The sequence below is a fragment of the Drosophila tropicalis genome, unplaced genomic scaffold (assembly GCF_018151085.1).
Source record: "Drosophila tropicalis isolate 14030-0801.00 unplaced genomic scaffold, ASM1815108v1 contig_593, whole genome shotgun sequence".
NCBI classification, from domain to species: domain Eukaryota; kingdom Metazoa; phylum Arthropoda; class Insecta; order Diptera; family Drosophilidae; genus Drosophila; species Drosophila tropicalis.
The window spans coordinates 18,882,089-18,907,966 of NW_027173070.1; the positions used below are offsets into that span (position 1 = coordinate 18,882,089).

The 25,878-nt window shown below is 33.0% G+C and overlaps 1 protein-coding gene across 7 annotated transcripts; it reads left to right on the forward strand.

Moving 5' to 3' along the window:
* Window positions 1-627: 627 nt before the first annotated feature.
* Mmp1 (Matrix metalloproteinase 1) lies at window positions 628-25,540 on the forward strand. 7 transcript variants are annotated; one of them, XR_011032534.1, is made up of 7 exons: window positions 7,609-8,174; window positions 11,561-11,775; window positions 20,240-20,643; window positions 20,723-21,653; window positions 21,732-21,909; window positions 24,316-24,678; window positions 24,918-25,077. XR_011032534.1 is itself a non-coding variant. In XM_068291708.1 (6 exons), the coding sequence occupies exons 2-6, from the start codon at window positions 11,659-11,661 to the stop codon at window positions 25,079-25,081; spliced, it is 1,794 nt and encodes a 597-aa protein (XP_068147809.1). In that variant the 5' UTR covers window positions 628-854; window positions 11,561-11,658; the 3' UTR covers window positions 25,082-25,540. The 7 variants fall into 7 exon arrangements, 5 of the variants coding, with proteins under 5 accessions (XP_068147809.1, XP_068147810.1, XP_068147808.1 ...); XR_011032535.1 differs by having other exon boundaries at window positions 7,610-8,174; window positions 21,732-21,810; XM_068291708.1 differs by lacking the exons at window positions 7,609-8,174; window positions 24,316-24,678 and adding an exon at window positions 628-854 and having other exon boundaries at window positions 24,918-25,540.
* The last annotated feature ends 338 nt before the right edge of the window (window positions 25,541-25,878 follow it).

The following is a 25,878-nucleotide window of genomic DNA, read 5'->3' on the forward strand; positions in this document are numbered from 1 at the left end:
ATAAGTGCAAATAACAATAATATAAAGTAATGTTTTTTTTGTTTTTGTTTTCTTTTTGTGGCCAGTGGTCAGTGGTCAGCAAAATGATTCAGAATTTGCCGATGAGTATGTAGTAGAAGAGGAGCCCCCCCAAGAAGACGAGCTTTGAACTTGAATTCATGCCATGGATAACAACAACAACAACAACAAAAAATAACTTTCTTAATGTTTCATTCAATAGATTATGTGTATTATATATCTCCATCTCAAAAGTGCGTCAATCCTAAATGACTCATGCAACAGAGTGAAAGAAAAGAAAGGAGAAAGAGTAAGAGAGAGATAGAGAGAGAGAGAGAGAGAGAGATAAAACTGGATCAGTATATGTACATACATACATTGCCACATAAGTCACTAGTAGTTGCAAATGAGGAAGATTTCGACGACGATGACGACGATGTCAACAGGGATGATGACAGGGAAGGACGCTGGCAATGTTGCTGTTATTGTGCTTCCAACTACTTATTATATAAATACATACATATGTACATACATCCATATGTATGTACATATATTGTATATATTTCAAATTGTATAAAAGACTCTAAGCTGGGAGAATTAAGCTTCAGTCTACTGCATTAAGTAGTTGCAAATACAAATAACAATTCGTGCGCGCAGTTAGCCACAGTGGGCAAAAAGTGCAAAACATAAAACAAGAAACAAAATTTGAATTTGAAAACGAAAAAATATTTGAACTTCCGTTACACGAATCATTACAGAGAACCAAAAACAAAGAGAGACAAAAAGAGAGATACAGTGAATCATCAGTTTTAACAGCTTAACAGAGAGACTTAACAGAGTTCTGTTAACATCCAAAGGTAAGCTTTTTTTCTATATGGGGTTTCCAATTGTTGCTATCGGGCTAGGCTAAAAGTGACTAAGGAAACTAACTAATATAATTTCAACCCTAGTAGATCCTAGGTTATACATACAAATGTATGTTGTTGTTGTTGCTATTGTTATTGTTCTACTCGCGTGACTAGAAACCACCACGAAAAAGAACTACAAATACAAAACTACCTACCTCTCTAGCCATACCTAGCGAACCACCTACCTAGACTCATACATAGAGAGAGATCCATTAGAATGCCGCCATCGCCGCCGCCCTAAGCGAATAATACAAGAAACCGCGTCAAACGAGTCGCATACGGAACGTGCTTTGAAACGGTCGCAAAAAGCAATTTGTGTATTCCAACTTTTCCGTGTGTTTTTCCCTTAAGTCGTGTTTTTTTATTACTTACAATTAGTGCATATATTAGAGAGCAAAACAATTTCTTTGTTAGTTCTAGTTCTGAAAGCAAAAACAAAACAAAAGATTTCACAGACTTCTTACCCAATATCTGATTATGGTAACCTTGTCTGTGTTGGCTCTCTACGCGTGGCTTATCAAAACTATTCTCCCAAAGACATCTAATCTTAATCAGACATTTGCCATAGGCCTGATTCTTGATAAAGAGTGATAATAAAGTGTGCAAGCAAATACATAAGAGGAAAAACGAAACAAGACTATAAAAAGTGAGCAAAGAATATGCAATATTTCTTTGCCGAGAGAGAGACATTATTTAACAATTTGTTAATAAACAATCAAAACGCCGGCAAATTGCTCAATTTTCATATATAATCTCTGAAAGTCTGTGCGGTAAGTGAAATGACTCATTTGGCCAACTTTCCTTATGTCATTTGGTTTTTGTTTAAACTTTCTGTTAGATTATTCATATTGAATAAGATTTTTATCTTCTTGACTGTCATGGCTATTAACAAGGAAATTATTGAGCCATAACAACTACCTACATATTTCTAATGGCTAAATTGCATTCCAATTCAGTTTGCAGTACATATGTAAAGGAATTCTTAACAAGTTATGAGGACATTACTTACATTTGTTACTTATATATACAGGAACTTTATTGCTTAATATATATTTTCTGGTCCTAATGGAATAAGTTATAACTTTCTTATTAAAATGTATTTCAAAGCATATATCCCTTACCAAAAGTTAAATCTATATTAATGCCAAACGAATTCAGGATAAAAGCGATATTTGTTGAATACTCTATTACTTAGTTTTTACCTTTCTTAATTCATTACTTTTAACTTGAAATGATTGGCAACTCGGTAATAATTTCTAAGCCCTGCTCTTCATCAGCTAACCATGCTAGAGACTTGATTTTACTTCTTATTATTAACTATTTCATTACTGTAGACAACACTAAAAATTCTATATTTTATTGTTTTAAGGCATATTTAAAATTATGACCAAGTGCAGTGTGTAACTTTTAAGCATCTTACCAAATAAAGTAAAGAAAGAGACGAATCACTTGTCTATTCTAATTTTAAATGACCATCTGTCGAATGAGAAGGCTAGAGGGAACAAAAATTTTGCTGGATGTCTTTATGGGAAAGACTACCAAGTTCTATCAACAGCTGACTTCACTTACCACTCTTAAATTGCTTGAACGCAAAAACTGGTTGGGAATTATAGCTTAATGATAAAAGAAAAGAATAGTGGCAAGCTAAAAAAAGAAAATTTCCAAGAACATTAACCCTTTCGTTTAGCTTTGGTTGTTGATACTCAAAAATGGTTATCCTAAGATTTATACCTCACTCTCTATCCACCCCCCAAAAACTATTCATCATCATTAAGTCCTGCAGTATTTTAAAGAACTTCTTTGTTTAAAGAAAATAATATAATAATTGAAATAAAGAACTCCCAAATTCACTATGTTTTGAGACTATGTGGAATGAAAAGCAATTACCAAATTTGATAGACGATAATATTTTGTCTCTGCTATCAGCTAAAGCTATATAGATTTCTGTGGTTATCAATTCGTATTTGAATCACAATCACAATCACAAAATTGCATTTCGGGTAATAGATTGAGACAAGAGTTCCTCCTAACAAAGGATTTGAGCTCTTTTCTTACTTTTTGTATTCCAAAGTTAAACAGGGAAAAAGTTCACAAAACTTCCCAATTCAACTGTAATGTTCCCCTGAAATTGAATTCTTTACAATACTTAAAGAATATGAAACTCTTGATTGAAAACCTGTTTAAAATTATGGCCACATTCAATTCAGTCAAGGATCCACATAGAAGTAAATGTGGAGATTAACCTTGTTGAGATGCCAACAAATAAAATTTGTATCACAATTGCCTAGAATTGATTAGAAATTTGCAAACTTTTGTTCCTACCACACACCAACATCTCAATGGCAATGTGAATATTTTGAATATTTCGAGACAATTGAAACGCACACGCATAACAATAATCACGTAGAGACATATTGTCTAATATTCCGCAATTGATAGGCCAGACATTTATAGGTAATATATAATATCGCTTGCCAATGAACATGGCCAAAACTGACCATGTGACGTGATTGAGTTTAGAAAACAGTTTTGTTTTCAAACGTACAGACAATGCAATAGATTAACTATAAATATATATACTATATATACATAGATATATGTATATAAAACCATAATTATCGTTATCTATTTGATCGCAAAACGGTAATTATATAGAGAGGGTTTCACGCTCTTCTGCTTTTGACTTGATTTAGTTCAATTTCAAAAGTTCAAAGGCAAATGTCAATGCAAAATATTTGTTTAGTTGAGTTTGTTTTCGAAAAGTTCATTTCACTTTTTTGTATATTTATATTTTTTATAGTGTTTGTTTTTTTTTGATTTTGTTTTTGGTTTGGGGTGTTAATGCCAATGAACTAAGTTCATAAAATGAGGGGGGAGACAAACCAGATGGTCTATAAATACCATAAATAGTTGTCATTGAGCAGCAAAAGAAAGAAAACCGGAGACTCATAAATATTTCATTGTTCGAAGAACTGGAAACTGCATCAACAGCATCAGCAGAAGTAGAAGCAACTGAATCCGAATCATGAGAAGAATCACAGCAGGCGTTGGGGGGGAATGGCGACAAAAAAACAAGAACAAGAACCGATGACAACCAGGGACAAGAGGATAAGAGCATAAAGTTGTCCAGTGAGCCATGGTGAGAGAGCAAATGAAGGGGAAGAAGTGGCGAACCAAGAACCAAAAACCAGAAGCCCCCCTCCTGATGCAGTTTCTCTGTGAGAGTTCAATTCAAAAACCAACTCGTTAAATGGCAAAAACAGATTTGTCTTGCTGTTCGCCCCCATCCTCATCTGGTTTCCCCTCCACCTTTTTGCATTTCCCTATATCTTTATCTCCCTCTCTCTCAGTCTCTTTGTTTGCTTTATGGAAAGTTTTATATTTTGCTTAAACTTTAACCCCGTATGCATATAAACAAGTAGCTATTAGATTCTCGACTTGCAATTAGATTGAGCAATTTAATTCACGTGTCCGTCTGCGTAGTCAGCCAAGATCTTCTAATGTCTAATGCTCTCTGACTCATTTCCTAAGAAATGTGAATGAAAATTCATTGAAACTCAAATGCAAATTGATGCTAATAGCCCAATTCAAAAGCCGAAACGTGTACACAAAAACACTTTCTGCGAATGAACAAGTTATGACTAGGCTGGAAGACAAGTTCAAAGGCAGATGGCACACTTTAATCGCATGAAAAATTATTCACAAAAGAAATAAGTTTTGGAACAACCAAAAAACATACATATTTTAGGCAAAGACTTAAAATTTATAGAAATAATAGACATTTTTAAACACAAAACATACGACAAATTGAAAGAAAAATATTATAATCAATGGCAAAACTTTCCCGAAATTAAACTTTTCATTATCAACTATAAAAAACCTCAAGAAAAATTTACAAAAATTAAACTCAAAGGTTCAAAAGTTTTAGTTAATTTCTTGAGTTTCCAAATAATGTTTCGGATTAACCAATATCTCTCTTTGATAACCTTTAATATTAAATAAATTTTATAGAAGTAAACTATAATTTTTATAAAGATATAACAAAGTTTTCAACAAACTAAAATATGATCCATATTTAAATAACAACATTATATTAAGTACGAAACTTAACTATATAAAATTACTTTAGAAAAGATAAGTTTCTAAGTTAGTCAAAAATATTAAGCTAAAATCTCACAATGAAATCTCGAGTTTTCTTAAAAACTTAAACAAGAATTTGTTTTGACTTTGAAACTCATAATAAAACTTTTCTCCAAACTTCATTTTATAAACAACAAAAATCTGCATAAATATGTGTTAAAAAGAACAGCTTAAAACTTTCCTTAAATATATGGAAATATTATTCGATTATATGCCAAAACGACAAGAAACTAGAGAGATAATTAGAACTGCTTACAAATTACTAAAGATTATTCTTTTGATAACCTAATCAAACTGGTTTCTTTTCAAATTCCTTGAGATAAACAAATAATATTGTGAAATGTTGTTCTTTAAAATGAATATACCCTTTCATCGATTGGTTTAGTGGATGCGGAAAAACGACTTTTATAGCAATTTTCATTGTTTAACTAACCAATTAGTTATAAGGTAAAGGCAGACAGATTTAATAGCTAGTCGTGTGCCCCGTTAATTATCTTCTATATTGCACACCTTATTTGTTTACGCATTACTCATTCATTAATAATAACAAAAAATTGGAATGGAAACGAAAACCAGCGTCAGGGGAAAAGTTTTCACCACACACAGTGGCACAGTCGCACAGTCATTCACCAAGTCATTGGAGGTGTAAAGGGAAAACCAACTTTGAAATTCATTCATAAATTTAACTACTTAATAAACGAACGACAAAATACACAAATTCCATGGAATTTGGACTAAAGTTTCAATAAACTGCCAACACAAGATCAAAGTGCTACAACAAAGATTGGGGAGAGGCAAGATAAACTGTCAAAACTGCTACTTGAAAGAGCTGAGCTGCTGAGCCTCCGATTTGTGATGGCTTCGGGTTGTGGTTGGGACTGGGGCTGGGTCTGTGGCTGGGGCTGCTGCGTATGACACATGACTGTTAATTCCACGAAATTCAAACTTACTCATAGCGAATATTGGCAACAGGTTTGCTTAAGTAGCGGCAACGGAATCCCCAGGCAGCTGTTAAAATCAATAAAGATAAAAGAGCGTGTCTGCTCTGGCAGAGTGACGACTACTTTATACCCAGTAGAAAGAAGTAACTTTTCAGTTGGTCATTTTAGTATGAAAATGCTATTCCTGGTTGTTCATAAATAACACTTTGAGTATTTTCCAACAATATTTCCATCAATTTGTATTCAATTCTTTACCAAGTAATTTCCATTTCATTTATTCTGAGAGGGAAAACGAATAACAAGTGTATGAAATCAAAATCGTAAACCAATCGAAATACTTAGTATTTACTTAGTATATTAAGAGCATTTAACACATTATACATACATAAACAACAATGCATTAAAGGAAAATACCTAATAATATGGCCTACATCGCCTTTTAATACAATATTTCAATTTATATATTCGAAAAAATCTAAAAATTAAATTATTACTTGACAAAACTTTAGAATATTATATATAATTAAACAATTTTCCGACAATTTTAAACAATTTAACATAATACATTTTTTATTCGGGGGACTTTTTTTTAGATTATTAAAATAGTACAATTTTTTTTTTATACTTTTAAATAATAAATCATATTTTGTCAAAAACCCTTTGAATTTATATTTAAATAAAACTTACTTTTTAATCTAATTACTATTTTAATTTATCAATATTCAAAATATAAATTGTCGGTTATAAAGTTTATTTATTTATTTTTTATTCTAAACTATTGTTCTGACTAAAGTTGCTTTGAAGTAAAAGTTCTTTTATTATTTACCTTGTTCATAAATAAATTGGTTACAAAGTGATTTGACTCCCTAAAGTATACTAAGAATAACAAGTTATTAACTGTAAGGGAATTAGTAAAATATTCTTCCCGAAAGTCCTCTGGATTAACTCCTTCTGCCATTAAAAGATAAATCTATCACTTTTTAAGAGACTCAACAAAAGAAAATTGATTTATTTTTAGATTTTTTTAAATATTTGTTCCCAAAAATTGTCTTTTTTTCCTTTGTTTGGTATTTTTAGAGGGCAATTCGAACTATATTTATGATGGTTGGTTTTTGGGAGTACTTTTAGTTGATAACAATTTAGAGTAGATTGCCTCTTTTTTTGCCAATTCAAACAATTGATTCCAAGACATAAACACAGGCAATTTTTTATACAAATTTATTAGAACATAAAATGTGAAAAATAAAATATATAAAGAGAATGTGTAGAGTTCTAATAATAAGATCAATTCTTGGCCCAAATAAATATGATCTTAAAAGTGTTCAAATTTAACTGCCAACGACTCTTTTAAGAGATCTTTGAAGGTTTTTGGCAAACTTGATATGCCCCAAAGTGAATAAATGACCAATGAAAGGAGGAAGACAGAGAGAGAGAGAGAGAGAGAGAGACCCCAAGTGAAGCTGTAGATGACAGCGGGGAGCTCTGTTAACATTTCATTTTTTTGCTGTTCCCTCTGTTAGGAGCTTTTTCTTGACAGCAAAAAAAAGCTTCGATCGGCAGGTCGTCATTCACGGCTAATGTTGTCGTTGTTGTATCTGCTGGAACTGAAGATCAGTTGATTTTTGCGCGCTGCCCAGTGCGGATGTGTTTTTTGGTTTTGATTTTGTGGTCAATATAAAGCGGCAAACGAATTCGAAATGTCTGGTTAACAAAATATAACACAAAACAAAGGAGAAGAGAAAATAAACTATAAGTTTAATTTAATAGAAGCATTAATTATTTGTCATTAGTCAAGTAAAGCGAAAAGTGAAGAAGCAGAAGAAGAAGAAGAAGAGTTATGCGAATGTTTTCAGTTTTGCGGAAATGCGAAAAAAGTGACAACAATTGCAATTAAAGTGGCAGACAGAGGAGAGAAAGAAAACAAAAGGATTTGAGACACAGATACGACACATCCACAGCTGATGAAAGCGACGCCCACACACACATACACATACACACACAAATACACACACACATACACACAGTGAAATAAAAGAAAAAAAAGCTAATTAATTAATTTATCAAGTGAAGACAACAATAAGCGTCAAACAACAAGAATAGTTCATTGATCTATAACTGTAAATGTATCTGTAAATTGTGCAGCATTTATTTGTAACTGCATACCACACACAAAAAAAACACAAAAAATGTAAGTAAATACGCAACAAAAAAAAAGAAACTTAAAGCCTTTTTGAACTTGAGTTCAATTTCAAAAAAAGAATTTAGGTTACGCAAAGGCAAAGTCAATAAATCATATCTCTCTCTCACTCACACTCACTTACTCACTCACTCGCCTAAGGTCAAGTTCTAAACCAATAATAATTCCATTTCATTAATATACTTATATTTATGGACGACAACATATTTGGTAATTCATAATCATACCAACCCAACCTGACTTATAAGTCATACAATACTTAGCGACTATATCTTATCAGGCCTGTAAAAAAAAAATTCATGAACATGCCCAGAAAACTGATAAAGCCAAAAAAATGTTCACTAACACATCCACAGAATATTAAGTTAGGCAATATTAATAAGAATCGAACTCGAATCGAACAGAACCGAAAAAAACTGGTTGGCTAATTTTTATAAATTTTTTGCTGGCCAGCAACAAAAATTTCTAATGGCCAATGAATCATATTGACCACACATTTAACCGGTTGAAGTTCTAGCCCATATGACCCATAAACTGAATGATGAGTCTCGCAAAATTCTATTGATTTAACAGATTTTACACACATACACACACACGATAATAGGCACACACTCATTGCTATGACAACTTGCTCTAGATAAGCGAAATCGGTAACGAAACCAAAAGTTGTAACCGTAACCCGTAAATTGTCGGTAAATGAAAACTGAAACGGAAACTCCCATAACCCCATATCAACCTTTCGTTAACCTTAAACTGTCATAAAGGCGTCGTCGACCTTCAACCCAAGTGAAAATAATTGCCCAAAAACCACAAATAATGAAATGACATAAAACACGAAAAAAAAAATGGGAAATGTTTTATGATATTTAAATAGAAATTAAGTGTGGGCTAAAACAAAGGAAAGTAAAATGTTATAAAATGTATTAACTTTTTTTTTTTTTAATAGACATTCTAGAGTTTTAAGCCAAATTGTTGTAAATAATCATACAGTGTAAACACAGAAAATTGTATCAACTCATCGCTGTCAACATAGAAATCCCCAGTTATTAGTCAGAGTCAGAAGACAGAAGGTAGAGTAAACATTTACATATGTATATGTGTGTATGTAGGGACGCACCTAAAAGAGAAGAAAAAACAACAATGAAACAACTATATGTATATAGACTAAAAGAAAGAAAGCATAGAAGAAGAGCACAAAGAGAAATAACAAAAACCGTAAAAACATTTCACGTTTGGGCGTTGAAAATTGCCCTGCCATACATGTCGTATACTTGATATTACTTATCGCACTTTTTTGTTCTCTTGTTAGTCTTTTTATTATTATTGTTGTTTTGTCTTCTCTGCTGACGTCACAGCACTGCGACCAGCTGACAAACAGGGTGATTAAGGTAAATCTACAAAAGAACAAAAAAAAAAAAATAACAAAGCAGGCGAAAAAGAAATGGGTAATTATTTGGCTCATAAACATAATCCTCCAGTCATCTAATTATTATAAGATGTCATTTAGTAATCTGACATTTGTCTCGTGGCTGTCGCCCTAGGTCAACAAGAAATAAACTTAACTCAACTATTTTTAGCACAATACAAATATTTGGAGCACAAATTCTCTATGTACCCACCTCTAACATGGCTGGCAGTCTAAAATTAAAGCAATAATTGGAATCTAAATCTAGACACGACTAACATTTATAACTCACACACAAACCACATGACTTTCTTTCAACTTAATATCTGCAATCAACAAAGGCATAAACATTTTTACACCAACAAAATATCCTCGACGAATTTGCCAAATACTCTTAAATGAAAGAAATATATTTATATAGTTTAACACACTTTCGATGTCTTTGTTTCATTTCTGTTAAACTCTATAACTATCTTTGCTTGAATGTTCTACCTAAAGAACACGTTCAATATGATTCCAAGTGCATTGTTAACTTCAAGAAGCTCAAATATGATTAGAGAAAGTGTATAGTTTAATCTTGTCTTTGCTTAAAATAGAACTTCAGCTATCTTAGCTCTTATTGTTAGATTAAAATATTTTTAAATGATAAACAATGAAAATGTTTTTGCAATCCCAATTAACTTAAAGACAAAGTTACTAAATTTACTTAATCTAAATAAGGAACTCAAGGATTGAGTAATAGAGATCAAAAGAAAGTTAAACTACTAATAAAGTTGTAGCTTTAAGGATGAAAGAAATAAACTATACTCCTTAAAGTATGCAATAGGACGGAAACATATTCATTATTTTCAACAAATTTATAACATTTCCCAAGTCGTATCCGCTTATTTCGAAAGTTAATCCATGGGACATACATATGTCTTAAAAATCTAATTTTGCGACAGACTATTGCATACTTTAAGGGCAAGAGCCACTTTAAAAACCTCTCAGACATGTCTTTTAGCATTAAAATTAAAATCCTTAAAGTACCAACTTAAAAATTATAAATGTTTTAAACTGTTTAGAAATTGTGTTCAAAGCAACTCATAAATCAAATGAAAATAATGTTTTTAAGAAAAGATTTTAAGTGCTTGTGGAGTTTAAATTATAAAATATCTTATCTGGCGAAAGTTTGTAAAAACATTTATTAATATTCAATTGTGAATTAAAACTTGTTTCACTTATTCCATGTCTAAATGTTAATAATTTAAAGATGACAAGACATAATCTTAATTTACACAAACTTTAGTATTAAATCAACAAAATTTTTGAAATTGTAAACAAAGACACTATCTTTTTTTTTTTTTTTTTTGTAATTTATGTTTATAGTTTTATTTTATTAGAACTATATACTTTAGTTGCTAATAAAGTGATTTGGCTATAAATCTTGGACATTTTCGGATTACCAAAAGCATTACAGATGCACTTAACCCATTTAGATGGCTGGGAAATAGAGTATAGAAAAAGTGAACTTGGAAAACCATTTTAATGGCACGTCATCAACATTTGCCACGGAGCAGGTAGCAGTAGTTAAGCGTCATAAACAGAGCCTGCCAAGAGACACGAAGCTCTATATATATATATATACAGACTTGTTTAGCTCTATATATATATGTGTATGTATAGGATTACTACTACTATTTTTACTACTACTACAGCTGGCCGTAGTACGATTACATATTACGCCTTAAGTTGTTGCTGTTTGCACTTCCGTTGGCCGTTTGGTCAGAATGTGTGCCATATGCAATTCATTGTAGCCGTTTCAACCTGTTGGAAATGACTTCCGTTCGCCCTTTTAAACTTGTACTTGGCCTGGTCTGGTTGGGTCGGGTCTTGGGTCTAATATTACGGGTCCGGAGTGGTTTAGATTTATGAAATATTAATTGACCTTTTTTTCACATGTTTTTTTCTTCTCTTGTTCTTCTTTTTGCAGTGATAGAAAGTTCAAAGTGCGCTCCAAGCAAGTGGAACTTTTTTTATACCAACTTACATATAGCTATATATAGATATATATATACAGAAAGCAACAACATGTCAACATCAACGTCAACCACCTGCCAAAGTTCAGTGTTCATAGTTTTAGGCACCCTGTTTTCCATATTGGCAGCAAGTCAAACGGCACCCGTTTCCACCACAACACAGGCAGAGGTAAGTGTCATTGTCATTGTTGTAATATCTTTTATGTACGCAAAGGAAATGCATTTTTTGCAAATATACACGAAATATATGTATATAAAATAAAGGGCTTCCGACCCCGCCCCTCCAATTTAAAACCTCAGTGTAAAAACAAAGTCAAATGATTCATTTTTCGTTTCATGATAAGCATCAGAGTGTGTGGAGGAGTTCAGAGGGAACCTGAGGTGACAGTTAAATGCTTTTTGTTTAGTATATACTTATTTGTTAAATTTTTATTATTTTACTTCCGATTTGCATGACGAACACATGTACATACATACATACATACATACATACATATGTACATCGTATGTTGATTATACCTAAATTATAGTTAATTTTACTTAAATGCAACAGGCGACTACCAACGAATTGCATGTCACCGAAAAGAGAGAAAAAAAATACAACGAGAAACGAGAGAAAATATAAATTACTTTAATAAAATTATTCCGGGCACACGGTTGGCTGGCCTTAGCCTTTGGGTTTAGCTCTCATGCATGCAATTTTAATATATATATGTACATTTAAATTTACTTGTAGAGTTTATAATTGCAATTGCAAATTGATTAAAGATCTTCTATTGATTTGGCTTGCTCATGACATTGTCTAAAACTTGCTCAAGGGCCAATTGGGATGCATATGCCTGAGAATATCCCAATCAGATTATCAAAAGTATTGTGATCAGTTCTTAAGATGACAGAATTCACTAGCATAAAATCATTTCCTGTGATAGATCTGTCACTAATTGTAATTGTTATCGATTGTATTGTCGATTTGATGTCTCAAGTAACTGTAAAGGGCTGTTCCCTTTTCCTCTTTCAAAACTGACCACTCGCTCTTTATTGATTGTGATGTCATATCTTGGTTTTTCCTCCCATTCTTGGCGCTTAGTTAAACAAAGAGATTAGATATGAAATTGTATTGGTATTCAACATATTAAAGGGGGGAAATCCCTTGAAAGTTATATTAATACCTTTCTTCTGTCGGAATGTCAAAAATTATAATGTCCATTTGAGTTTATGGTGTCAATTTGTGTTCTAATCATGAACATTTGATGACAGAGCCGAAGAATATGAGTATTGAAGGAAAGAAACATAATTATAATGGAAAAAAATACTCTTTTTTGCTTCAACAAAATCATTTTTACTAGCTTTTAGTTGTTCTAAATGAAGTTTTTAGTTCTACATAAATGTCAAGATTCAAATTCAGTTCTCTTCAATTTCTAAATTTTACTACAATAAAAAGATATTAAAATGCCTTTATGGACTTTAATTAGAAAAGTATTCTTCTCCAAACTAGTTAAAATGCCTTTTTTTTAAGGAGAGAAGAGTAAAATCCTGGGTTTATCTAAACTCTACAGAGTTCTATCAACTTATAAAGTCAATCAATTTTTTATAAATTTAACAGAAGCCAAGTTCAGAATTGATTATTTATAAGCAGGTTTACTTCAACACAATTATTTGCCAATAACATATAGTTAACTGCCTTTTAATCCCATCTTACATATATTATCTGTCTTGGCCTTTCATATGGTATAAAGATGAGTGGAATCAGCCCCAAGCAGTGAAGTCAATGTTATGTTAGCCCCAAAACCAAACACGATTGTTGCTCACTAATTAATCTTAGTGGCAAGTAGCAATAATTTAATGTTAATTGTTTTATAAATAGTTGAATCCTGTTTAATTCATGTCATGATTTTCTCTATCTATCGATTTAATTGAGTATTATAATGCAGCTTCTCTTACAAACAAACAAAAAATGAACAACAATCGCCTAAAAGCAAAGTGCAATCATTCAATAACAACTTGCATAAATCAATGGATGGAAAAAGAGATAAATTAAGAGGGAAAGAATAGCTGGACACGGGGTCAAAAGTGGGGAGGCAGGAATAAAATTAATGTCAATCAACAATTTTAACCCATTAAATGAGTCTATAACTTCGACTACGAAGTTCGTAAGCCGGGCCTTTGACTTGATTCGATTGGAATGGGGGCTGTGTCATTGTTTTATGTTTACATTATTGTTGCTGTCTGTCATCGCGATGATCATGATGATGATGATGATGATGATGTAGCTGACGATGACGATTAGTTGAACGTGTGCCGAGACACTTAACTTCCTGATTGACCATTTACGTTTAGAAAACTGAGGCCCAAAATAAGTGAAATGTAACAAATAAAACCGATTTGAAATTGATGCCGAAATTGAGAACTTATCCCCCTCCACCACCGCCGGACACTCCCTTGCCTCTTTACTCTCTTTATATATACCCACATACATATAGATATCTTACTGTCCACCATTACGCATGAGCGCGTGCTTAACATTTGTTTGCCGATTTATACGAATTTACGTAATTTTATTTAAGTTTTTGTTGTATTTGTTCTGTTGATTTGATTAACTAATTGATATGTTGAATGCATAGCCAATAACTTGGCTCGTTGTCGTTTTAAAACTAGCTAAAAGGCGGCGACGACGACGACGACGACCGAGAGACGGAGACGGAGACGGAGACGTTGACTTGGACGTGGCTCCCCATAATTGTCTCGTTGGCCCCCAATGTCACCAGAGAGACTCCTCACTTCACTTGTTCTTTTCCGCAATTGCTTTTTGTGTTCTCTCTGTGTGTGTGTGTGTGAGTGTTTGTGTGTGTTCTATGACTATATGGGATTCGTTCGTTTTTTTATTTTTCAAATGCAAATTCTAAGACCACACCAAAGAAGAGTGAGAAAAAGTGAATGGAGAATCGTGGAGTCGCCTAAACACGATTAATTTCAAATCTGATAAAAATCTAATGCACATACACAATTTGTTACAAATTGTCACACTTTATATTGGCAGTTGACTGACTCATTTTAGCACTTTACATTTTACACTAAACGCAAATAAGAAAAATAAGCCAAGACTTCCGGACAGTGAGATTGAATATAGATAAAGGAAAACTGACGGAATAATCAAATGATCTAACAAACATTGGCCTTAGACAGCTTTAACAACAAAAAGATTCTCTAGATTAAATATTAACTTGTGTGTTTGGTTAAGAATTCCTTAAAGAAGTTCAATCAAACTTATCAATCCGCATGGAATCGGAAAACTACTTCATTACATGGAAAACTTGTCTAAAAATCAAAATTAGAGAATAGATTCTTAAGTCATTAGAACAATTAAACAAGTTAGTTAGAGAAGATTTAAACAATTTAATGATCCCAAATGGAATCCAAGCCAAAGTGTGTATGAATACTTCAAACTGAGATAAATGAATAAAACTTAAGAGAAGATTTTAAAAAATGAAATGTTTAAAGCACTAAATTAGCCATTAAGTAAGCCCGGAGTAAACAATTTTAACCACTGCAACTAATACTAAATATGGAATTACCTCATTCGACATTTTATCGATTTTCGATAGTAGATTGTTCGATTTGTTTTGGCTGTTCTGTCCCCAGTGTTGCGGTCTAGCATCATAATCAAACTGTCAAAAAGGTTAATTACATACATTCATTGAAATGAGCTCAGAGCTTGGGGTCTGGAGAGTCACCGGTACGGGTAATTAAAGGCCGGCGGGTTCCACAGTGAAACCTCCCCCTCTGACCACCATGCAACCAAAAATAACCAACCACAAGTGGAAAAAACGAAAAACAAAAGCAAAGGGAAAAGAGCAAAGCCTAAGAAAAGTTTTCTAAAGAAAATTTGGCTTGAGTCACGATGGAGTCTTTGTTTTATTTCTTCTTTTTTTTTTTTTTTTTTGCTAGCTAGCAAACTAATCAATATCAACTTATGTTTGCCCATGTACACACAAGTTGGCCAAGTTTGATTGATTTGGCTTAACTGAAATTTGCGTGCGACCTTCAATAGAAGGTGGCTAGAAACCTTGCCTGCTCAACAAACAAATGATACTTTTTTCATTGTTGTGCTTTCGCCTTTTGCCGTTTTTTTTTTTTGTTTACATCGGCAACAACATCCTTTTTAAGCCCGTTTTAAGGTCACAGCAAAACTCCTTTTCATTATTGTTGTTTGCCATTTTAGCGTTTGCATAAAACACTTTGTTTTTTGTTTTGTTTTTTATTTTATGTTATCTTAGCATCTGACGCTTATTTATCGCCAACGTGCCACTAACAAAAAGTAAAAACTAAATGTGGCATGGGGCGCACTACCACAGACAATGTGAGACACCTTCCACTTCTCAGTCAGTTGAAAGGGGAAATGTCAAATATTTTATTGGAATTTCCGTTCTTACACATACATACAAACACCTCACCTATGTAGGTAGTCAGTTTTGCCCATCAAGTATTTGGATTTTCCTGCAATGCGCTGATTTTACTACGAATATCAAATATTAATGTGAAATTGGAAAACTTGTGAAGTCATTCGATTCTTGGAATTACAAATGTGAGCAATTTCTTCAAATATAACACTTGAAATGGATAAACTTGGAATGATCTAAGAAAAGTAGCTTACAATGTTTAATACAGGCAAAAGAATCCATTTTTATTTTCATTAAATTCAACTGTAACAGGAAATGTCCTTTTCCTTGTTCCCTAGTTTATACTTTTGCGTTTCTAGACACCATAAAATAACTTTTGCATAGATTTTAATTGGGCAGTAAATTTTAGCAGCAACTTCCATGCTGGGTATTATTTTTTTGTTAAGAATCTTTAGAAATGTTTTTTTTTTTTTTGAAATTCTAAACAAATGTTTCTTCAAGTGAATTCAATTTTAAAAGTTTATACTTCATTACCAAAGTAAGTGAGAAGATAATTTACAATTTTAGGAAAATTTGTTGCCTTCCATAGAAGAAAATATGTTTATGTTAGTGAAAAGTTAAAAAATATGTTATTATTTAGTGAAGTTTTTCAAACTTTTTATTATTTAAGACAAACTTTTAACTGTATTCTTAAGTTTCAACGAACCTTATAGGTATAGTTCATATCGCTTCACCTTCTTCTTGGAAAAGTTCCATAGAACTCATGATACCACATGTGGTGACCCCGACGCCGTATTGACAATTCTAAGCCCTTCTTCAATAGCAAAAAGGCCACGATTACTTAAGAAATTGAAGTAGTTTGTTAAAATTTTCATTTTCCCATACACTATTGATGTTTTAATGTTAAATTCTTTAGATTTCGTTAACTTGGCATTTGCCATAAACCGGCAATTAGATATTATACAACTTTAATTGGCCTAGTTTCAATTTAGTTGTAGTTTTCTTTTTCTCTATGTATTTTCTTTACGTTATACAAACCCAGTTGGTGCGTCAAAAGAAATTATGCCGCCAAATGAGGCGCCTGCGCTTCGATTTGGAGCTGGAGGCGGAGGTGGGAGGCAAGGTAGAGTTAGAGTTGCCTAGTGGCACCTTGTGGTCGTTTTTCGCATTTTGAATGATGTAATCATAAAGTGAAATAGCAAATAAGCAAACAAGTTAGGCTTGTTTGCCTTAGGCTAGATCTCTCAATTCAATGGAGGAGCAGCAGGAGGAGGAGGAGGAGGATGATGGTGGCACACGGGATTTGGAAATTGCATGTTTGTCTAGCCGAAAACTAACTTTGTTTTACGTTTTAGTTTTGTTTGCTTTAATTGTCGCAGACTAAACAGATATTAAATTATGCACGTGTACTGCATTAACTAAAAGATAGAGAGAGAGAGAGAGAAAGAGAGAGGGAGAGTAAACTGGGGGGTAAAGTCTAGGCCATTGACCTTTTATTGACCCACATAGCCTCGCAACGAAATATAAACTTAAATGTCCGTACACAACCCCTCCGAAATAAAAAGAAAGAAAAGGAAAACGGTTTGGCTCAGGAATTGTATGTAAATTGTACGGAATACTCACTCACACAATTTTCTCATCAATTTCCGTTTATATACTACATTTATACGAGTCAAGTATTTGGTTTTGTTGCCCTTTCTTTCATTATTTATAATTTATGCATGTCCTGGTCTGGTTTCTGACCGGAAATAGACAAGGCAAAGCACGCCAGTATCCAAAGAAAGTTCATTGACTTGAGAAAGTACAAAAGAAGAAAACATTTTAAAAATGTTTCATTTTGCCTTTGAAGGTTGTGTCCTAGTGTATAAGAATGTCAGCATGTGTGTGTGTGAGTGTGTGTTTGTGTGCATAGCATACTTTCCAGTGCACAGACATTTCTTTTCATAACTCAACTAGGCAAAGAGGTCAAAATGCATTGAAAATTTTGTGTCAATGTCCCAACAATATCAACAATCCCTCTAGGGGGCATTTTGCCAATAATTTGCCAATTTCTAGGCATGTTATTTTCTAGTGCAAACGAAACAAATTCAATTACAGACTCTCTGACGCTCTCCGATCGTCCTAAACCCCATTTCCGTTTTCAATTTCCGCCAATTGTGACGCATTTTATGCCACATCTTTGTGGCTAACTCAAATGACTCAAAAGTCTTATCGGTATTGACATATACAATATCTACCTACATATATCTTATCAGTGTAACACTAAGATTATGCCAGACAATGCAGTCAATTGACAAGTTACCATGGCCAGACTTTGATATGACTTCAACTTAAGTTATAGAGTGAAACCTGTTTCACAATTTGTTTTCTAATCATCAATTGGGTCGAGAGTAGAATGTATGTTGAATGTATTTGCCCCCAGCGAGGCATTTGTCATGTTTCCCACACCCAATGCAAACTAATTGCAAAATGCAATAATAATTATGTTAATTGCATAAGTTTATCATACTAGAACTAAGCAACGCTTCGTGAAGGTCGTCGAAATGAAGATGACTCAACCATGCAATAAACTCAACATAAAGAAAAGAAAATTAAAGATTATATAATTATTTATTGCATATAATTGATAAACAAAGGGTCAGAGACCTGACCCAATATACAAACTCTTCTTCTCCTCCACGCGTTGTTTCATTCTGTCAGCTGTTCACCTTTATTTTTTTGGTTTTTGCAAGAAAAACAGAAGTGGAAGATTATAAAACAGCCCAAGTAGCTGCCGCGCCTTGAATACCTGATGTTTACTTCCTCAGAAAAATCGTATAAATAAAAAATTTTAACAGTCAGCTGGCAAAATGCAAAAAAAAAAAAAAAAATTCTATAAAAAATCTTAAATGTGCCATACATACTTAAAAAAAAAAAAAAACAACAAAAAATCACACCGAAACTCATGCCGAAACACATTTTGGAACATGTCTTACATTCTAAGTGGGGGAGAGAGCTACAAAAAAATATATAAAATACGTTTAGTGAATAAATTTAATGTGTTGTGTGAGTGCTGTTGTTTTTTTTTTTTTTTTTTGTTAATTTATTATTTAACTTGTAATTGCAAATGCCGTTGTAATTGGTGAATTGACTTTACAATTTGCAATACCGTAAGACAACCTTGCATTGTTTTAGACGATTGCACTTCCCGAATCGATACGAATTGAATCTATTGCTTTTCTCTTTCTCCCCCCGCCCCCTCTTAATGTTAGTTAGAACAATTTAATTAAGTTTAACTAACACCTATCCTAACTTGGTTTTAATTGGCAATGCTTCCTTAACTGTTTAAAGCGTTTAAAACTTAGATTTAGACCTGGTTGAGTGGGTATTCTAAGTAGTTTTGAATTAGGAATTACTTTTATCAAAAGAATTTTCTATACTCGAAATATTTTGATATTATAAATCTGTTTGTGCAGTCCTCGGTAGATGAGTTGTCTAAGTGACCCAGTCATTTAAGCAACTGAACAATGAGGATCCGAGAATTCGAATCCCAGGCTAGTGTATAGATGTAGTTTTCGTCTAAGCCGAATGCTAGTTAGTTTGATAGATTAAAACTATATCCTTTACTTATAATAATAATAATAAAAAAATCTGTTTGAGTTCAAAAGTTTTACTTCAAAAACAATGTGAATTCTAATTGACTTTTTAAAATTTCGTTTTAAAATTATCCAATAGTTGTTATTTAAAAACAAATTCTATTAAATTGAGCTTAGGTTTAAAATTTTGGCTTTTAAATTAAGACTAAAATTCGATTTTTGCTTTTAAATGCGATTTTTCTTATCATCTAATTCGAAATTGTTTACAATTTATAAATTTAAAACAAGATTAGAAAGTTAGAAACTGTTTTTTGGTCATTCGCCATTTTGGGAGAATTATAGAACTTAAAATTTGTATGATTCATTAAAGAAGGTATCCCATTAATCATTAAGACTATCAAAATCTGTTTTACGTTCTTTACCTCTGGGACATATAAATTTAAAAAATTGTCCGATTTATTTCAAATGTTCTTTAATAACAAAATTACAACTCTGAAACCAGAATAGGCACATAAAGGAATAAGCTCTTAAGAATCTACTCATATCATGATCAATAGAGCATTTAAAGCAAAAATATGTCCTCTGATTTCATCTTGAATGACTCATAACCCACTATGCTAATGTGTCATACTCAACATTGTCTTGTTTTGTCTTTTTCCAGATCTATCTCTCACAATTTGGCTACTTACCCGCCTCGGCTCGCAATCCGGAGAGTAGTGGACTACAAGATAAACAAACATGGGTCAGTGCCATCGAGGAGTTTCAAAGTTTTGCCGGTCTGAATATAACCGGCGAACTGGATTCGGAGACGATGAAATTGATGTCTCTGCCACGTTGTGGTGTTAGAGATCGTGTGGGTTCAGCCGATAGCCGATCGAAACGTTATGCCCTCCAAGGCAGTCGTTGGCGTGTCAAGGCTTTGACATACAAAATCTCCAAGTATCCCAATAGATTGAAGCGTGCTGATGTTGATGCTGAGATTGGTCGCGCCTTTGCCGTCTGGAGTTTGGATACTGATCTGACTTTCACTCGCAAGACTTCGGGACCAGTTCATATTGAAATCAAGTAGGTCAAACTAGCTATGATAGACCTCAATTGAGGTGTTGATATCTAATTCACTTTTCTCTGTGTCGTTTTCCAAAAGATTCGTCGAAGGAGAACATGGTGATGGTGATGCTTTTGATGGTCAAGGTGGAACTTTGGCTCATGCCTTCTTCCCTGTTTTTGGCGGCGATGCTCATTTTGATGATGCTGAATTGTGGACAATTGGTTCATCGCGTGGAACAAATCTTTTCCAGGTGGCTGCCCATGAGTTCGGTCACTCGTTGGGTCTGTCCCACTCGGATCAGAGCTCAGCTTTGATGGCACCGTTCTATCGTGGTTATGAGCCTTCATTTAAGCTCGACGATGATGATAAGGCGGCCATACAATCCCTCTATGGCAGAAAGACCACCAATACCAATCAGTATACTCCAACATTTAACTCACCGCCCAGTACACAGAGACCAACATCGTTTACACCACCAAGAACGCCCCTGGATGATTCCATTTGCAAGGACTCGAAAATCGATACAATCTTCAATTCAGCTCACGGGGACACATACGCCTTCAAGGGTGATAAGTACTATAAGTTGACCACAGATGCTGTCGAGGAGGGTTATCCACAATTGATCTCCAAGGGTTGGCCCGGTTTGCCAAGCAATATCGATGCCGCATTCACCTATAAGAATGGCAAAACATATTTCTTCAAGGGCACACAATATTGGCGCTACATGGGCAGTCAAATGGATGGTGTTTATCCCAAGGAAATCAGCGAAGGATTCACCGGTATACCCGATCACTTGGATGCCGCAATGGTTTGGGGCGGAAATGGCAAAATCTATTTCTTCAAGGGCAGCAAGTTCTGGCGTTTCGATCCGGCCAAGAGGCCACCGGTCAAGGCCAGCTATCCCAAGCCCATTTCAAATTGGGAAGGTGTACCAAATAATTTGGATGCAGCACTTAAATACACAAATGGTTACACATACTTTTTCAAGGGCGATAAATACTATCGTTTCCATGACGCTCGTTTTGCGGTAAGAAGAGAATCCAAAAGTTATTGAATCGAAATTGATTGAATATTCTTCCACTTCCTTTATCTTCTCCTCATTCAGGTGGATACGGCCACACCTCCTTTCCCCAGACCCACTGCTCACTGGTGGTTCGGTTGCAAAAACACGCCCTCGTCTACAGGTAATTTATTTGATGAAAATGACGCTGATGCTGAATCCGAGCAACGCTCACAACTTAATGTCGATAGTGGTGATGATGATGATTTAGACTTGGATGCAGGTGAGTGGCATCGACTCAGCGGTAGTTTTGTTTAAAGAAAATGATCAAGAAAAGGCCACGTTTCTAATAAGTCGAAAAAGATCTCATAAATGATATATATGATATATGATATATATATGAGTTGTTACTTAGCTAATTGAAAAATCTATGAAACAATCGAATATGGTATGTTAAAATTAAGTTTCTATCTAAAAAGTAAAAAAAAAACAACATGTGAAATGTCTGTGTATGTAGCAACTTCTATTTTATGTATGTTTTGTCAAAAAGGAACAAAAAATATATACTTTTTATAATGAAAGAAAAACCAAACTAATTTCAAACGATTCTTGTCTTGTCTATGTATTTTTAGTCTATGTACATACAAACAAAGCTACATACAAAAAAATATGTATATATTTTAAATCTATTTTTTGATACAGTTCTAATCTTTTCGTTTTATTCTCTTGTGGTGTTTTACTTTAGTTTTGTTGAAGAATGTGTAGTACATGTATAGAAAATGTTATGGAAAATCTATTACCTTCTATCTTCTGAAAATCTAATAAACTTTAACTATATTCCTGCAAAAATTCTAAAACTTTTAAACAAACTTTTTCTTTGTAAGCTAACTTTATATTTTAAAAGAACTGACTAACTTGATATTTTGACTAACAATTTGTGGTACATATTTGCTATTTCATGTAACTTTAACTAAACATTTACAATTTTAGTTGTTCCTAACTAACTACAAAACTAACCAATTTTAGTAATTTTCCATAATCATACAACTAATTACAATGGCAATGAAAGTGTTAATCAGAAAAAAACATTCATCATGACTGTTCATAAATGTGAATTAAAAATGTCATTTGATGGATCTATTTTGCTATATGTTTCCCTATTACTTGATACTAACAAACTCAATTTAGCATACCATGTAAAATATTTTTATATATACATATATTATACATATATATGAATCAACGATAATTCCAATGATATTTTGCTTACAGTCCTAAAAAAAAAAAACAAGAAAAGAAACAAACTACTGGTCAGTCGGTCGCACTAATCACAGACGCTCCAAGTTAAATCAACAGAAACCAATTATTATCTTACAAATTAGTCTAAGAGCTTTTAAACAACAAATTGCACTTTTTCACTAGCATGTGCCTGATAAACTAACCAACTAAAGTAGTTAATCTAATAAAAAGTAGCCACAAGACGTTACTAAACAAAACCACTAAACACTTTCCAACACTATATATTGTTAAACACCACACCAAAGCGTAGCTACTCCAAAATTTTAAGATCTAAGTAGTTTACTAAGTCTCTACCTATCTATATATATATATACATACATATATCTATATGTAATTTTCACACACCTTTTTATAAGTATATAAAACTCAAAAACTCTTTACTATGTAGTTTATCCAAACGTAACATTTTCCAACACTTTTTGCGTAAAAAGTAGTATTGTAAGTGAAATTGCAAAAATCCCGTTTCCGTTTCCCGTTATTTTGGCACAACCTTCTGGCACAAATAAATCAACTGGCTAAGGCTTCTCTTTCGACCCCCAAAAAAACCTCCCCCCTCTTCTAAGACCTTAGAAAACAAAAACCAAAAAAAATATATGGCAATCACACTTCTATCATCCCCCCGACACTGCCGCCAACCCCTCCCACCCACTTACTGCATGTAATTACTGGCAAAACTAATCTAAATCTAGCAACAAATAAAAAACAAAAAACCCAAAAGAAACAAAGTAAATGGATTTTACACCTTGCATGGATACAAGATACAGTTACAGATACCGTTATGACCCACTTAATACCGCATGCACATGCACAAACAAAAATAAAAAACACCCACACACACACACACATACAAACACTCACCTGCATACACACCAACTATTAACCGTTATAAAAATTTGCATTTGCAACGAGCCGACAACAACAACAGAGCAAAAAAATACACAAGAAACATTCCCAAAAAAAAAAAAAAACAACAACCATTTAATATTTCTTGCAGGCTTCAAGCGACGCGGATAAAACAAAAAGAAACGAAATATGTACAAAGAAATAAAAACTTATAACAAAATAACCAATCGAAAACACAGCAACAACATCATCAACAACTACAACAACAACAACCATCACACAATTGAAAATTAAAGCTTTTTGTGTGCTCCGCCGCTTATCCTTCCTCTGCTGCTTCTTCTCCTACTTTCTCCAACTTTCTATCTGCTGCTTCTTCTAATTGCAAACTATTTGATCATGTTCATACCTGTAGAGCAAAACAAAACACCAAGCACTTTTCCCTTGCCTTTCCTTTCGTTCATCATTTAAGATATTTTCTTTGCCCTAATTTCGTATCAAAAATGTTAAATTTGATTTTTGATTTTATTTTCGCTGGTTCTATATATAGTGCCACAAAGTCCAACCACTAGCACCACAAATCGGGGTATACTGCCCGGCTGGATGTGGGGCCTAACAAACAGATTCTTTTAACTTATAAATACATAATAAATACCCAATCAACATATTCTCCTGTGAGCGATCTCCTCCTCTGTTTAAAGTCACTAGCAACAAAAAAAAAATGCATAAAAATTAAAAAAGAAAACAAAACGAAAATGCCTCAAATCAGAACCAAGCTAGAGGCTACGCCACGCCCATGCCTACGCCCAAGCTGCTGCCGAATTACGCCACAAAATAACAGAAACCGAAACTGAAACCGAACTAAACTCGAATTTCGAGCTCGAAAAAGCATTTTGCGCACAAAGTGATGAGAGTATGTTATATCAATTATTATTATTTCTTTAATTTAAATTAATTTTTTAAGTTGAAATTCTTTTAAAATCGTTTTTTTTTACCTCTTTACATTTTGAGCCACAATTTCTTCACCTAAAAACTATATCATACAATTAGCTTAATTATTAGATACTTGGCACTTAAACTATTGATAAAAAAAAAACGCCCTACTTAATATTAATGTTAATTTGAATTTATTTTGTTGTGTCCTTCCTTTAGCTGTTGGCGATCATCAATCCAATGATGAACCGGAAACCGCTGAGCGTGCAGGATCATCGGGTGCCACGACCTTTAGCAAATCCTTGACGGGCGGCAAATCAGCTGCCTCCGTGTTATTTAGCACTTTCCTGCTTTGTTGCATAACCAAGTTCATCGTTAGCTAAGCAACAAAAAAATAAACACGAAAAAGTTGACTATAATATATAGAAATATGTGTGTATGACTAGGAGCCAAATACATTGAATAACATCAACAACTCAAGTAAAGTTTTTAAAATTTTACGCGCATGTTGAAAGAAAACTAAAAACTATCAATAAAACAGAAATAAATGCCTTTATAAACATTGGATCGAATATAAAAAAATTGCGATGAAAATCAGGTGCCTTATAATGTAAACTAATTAACTTTTGCTGTTGTGTACATAAAGATAAAAAACAAAAAAAAACCTAAACGAAAGTCAAAATAGTTATTAACATTCCGCCTTAATAGAAAAAAAAAATATTAAACACAAAAGTCACATATCATACAATATAGCAAAAGAAAAAAATTTTTAATAATTTTAATGACAATTTTTGCGATATTAAATTTTACGAGCCATATGTATAATATGAACGAACACAAAATGAAGAAAAAAAAAACAAAAACATAAACTATAAAAACGATTAATTTTATACTTATTTAAGACAGTTTGTTGTTTTTAGTGTGTGTATGTTTTTTTTCTCTTAAATTTAAAACTATCAACAAGTGACTTGACCATTTTTTAAATTCTAGAGGATATAAAATCAATTTGCCCAATTAACAAAAACAAAAAACATACGTGAAACTTTTAAATCTAATTGTAAGTGAGATATATACATACATAGATAAGCAATTATTGTTCGGATTTAATATTTAAAACCGAAATATTATTATTTAACTATTATTATGTGTAATAATTTTTTAAGGAACGACAAATGAAAAA

Bases quoted from the DNA above. Each gene is read 5' to 3' on its own strand.
- Mmp1 (XM_068291708.1), top strand. From the start codon at position 11,659: ATGTCAACATCAACGTCAACCACCTGCCAAAGTTCAGTGTTCATAGTT. The intron at 11,776-20,239 runs GTAAGTGTCATT...GTCTTTTTCCAG, and splicing joins CCACCACAACACAGGCAGAG to ATCTATCTCTCACAATTTGG. The intron at 21,654-21,731 runs GTAAGAAGAGAA...CTCCTCATTCAG, and splicing joins TCCATGACGCTCGTTTTGCG to GTGGATACGGCCACACCTCC.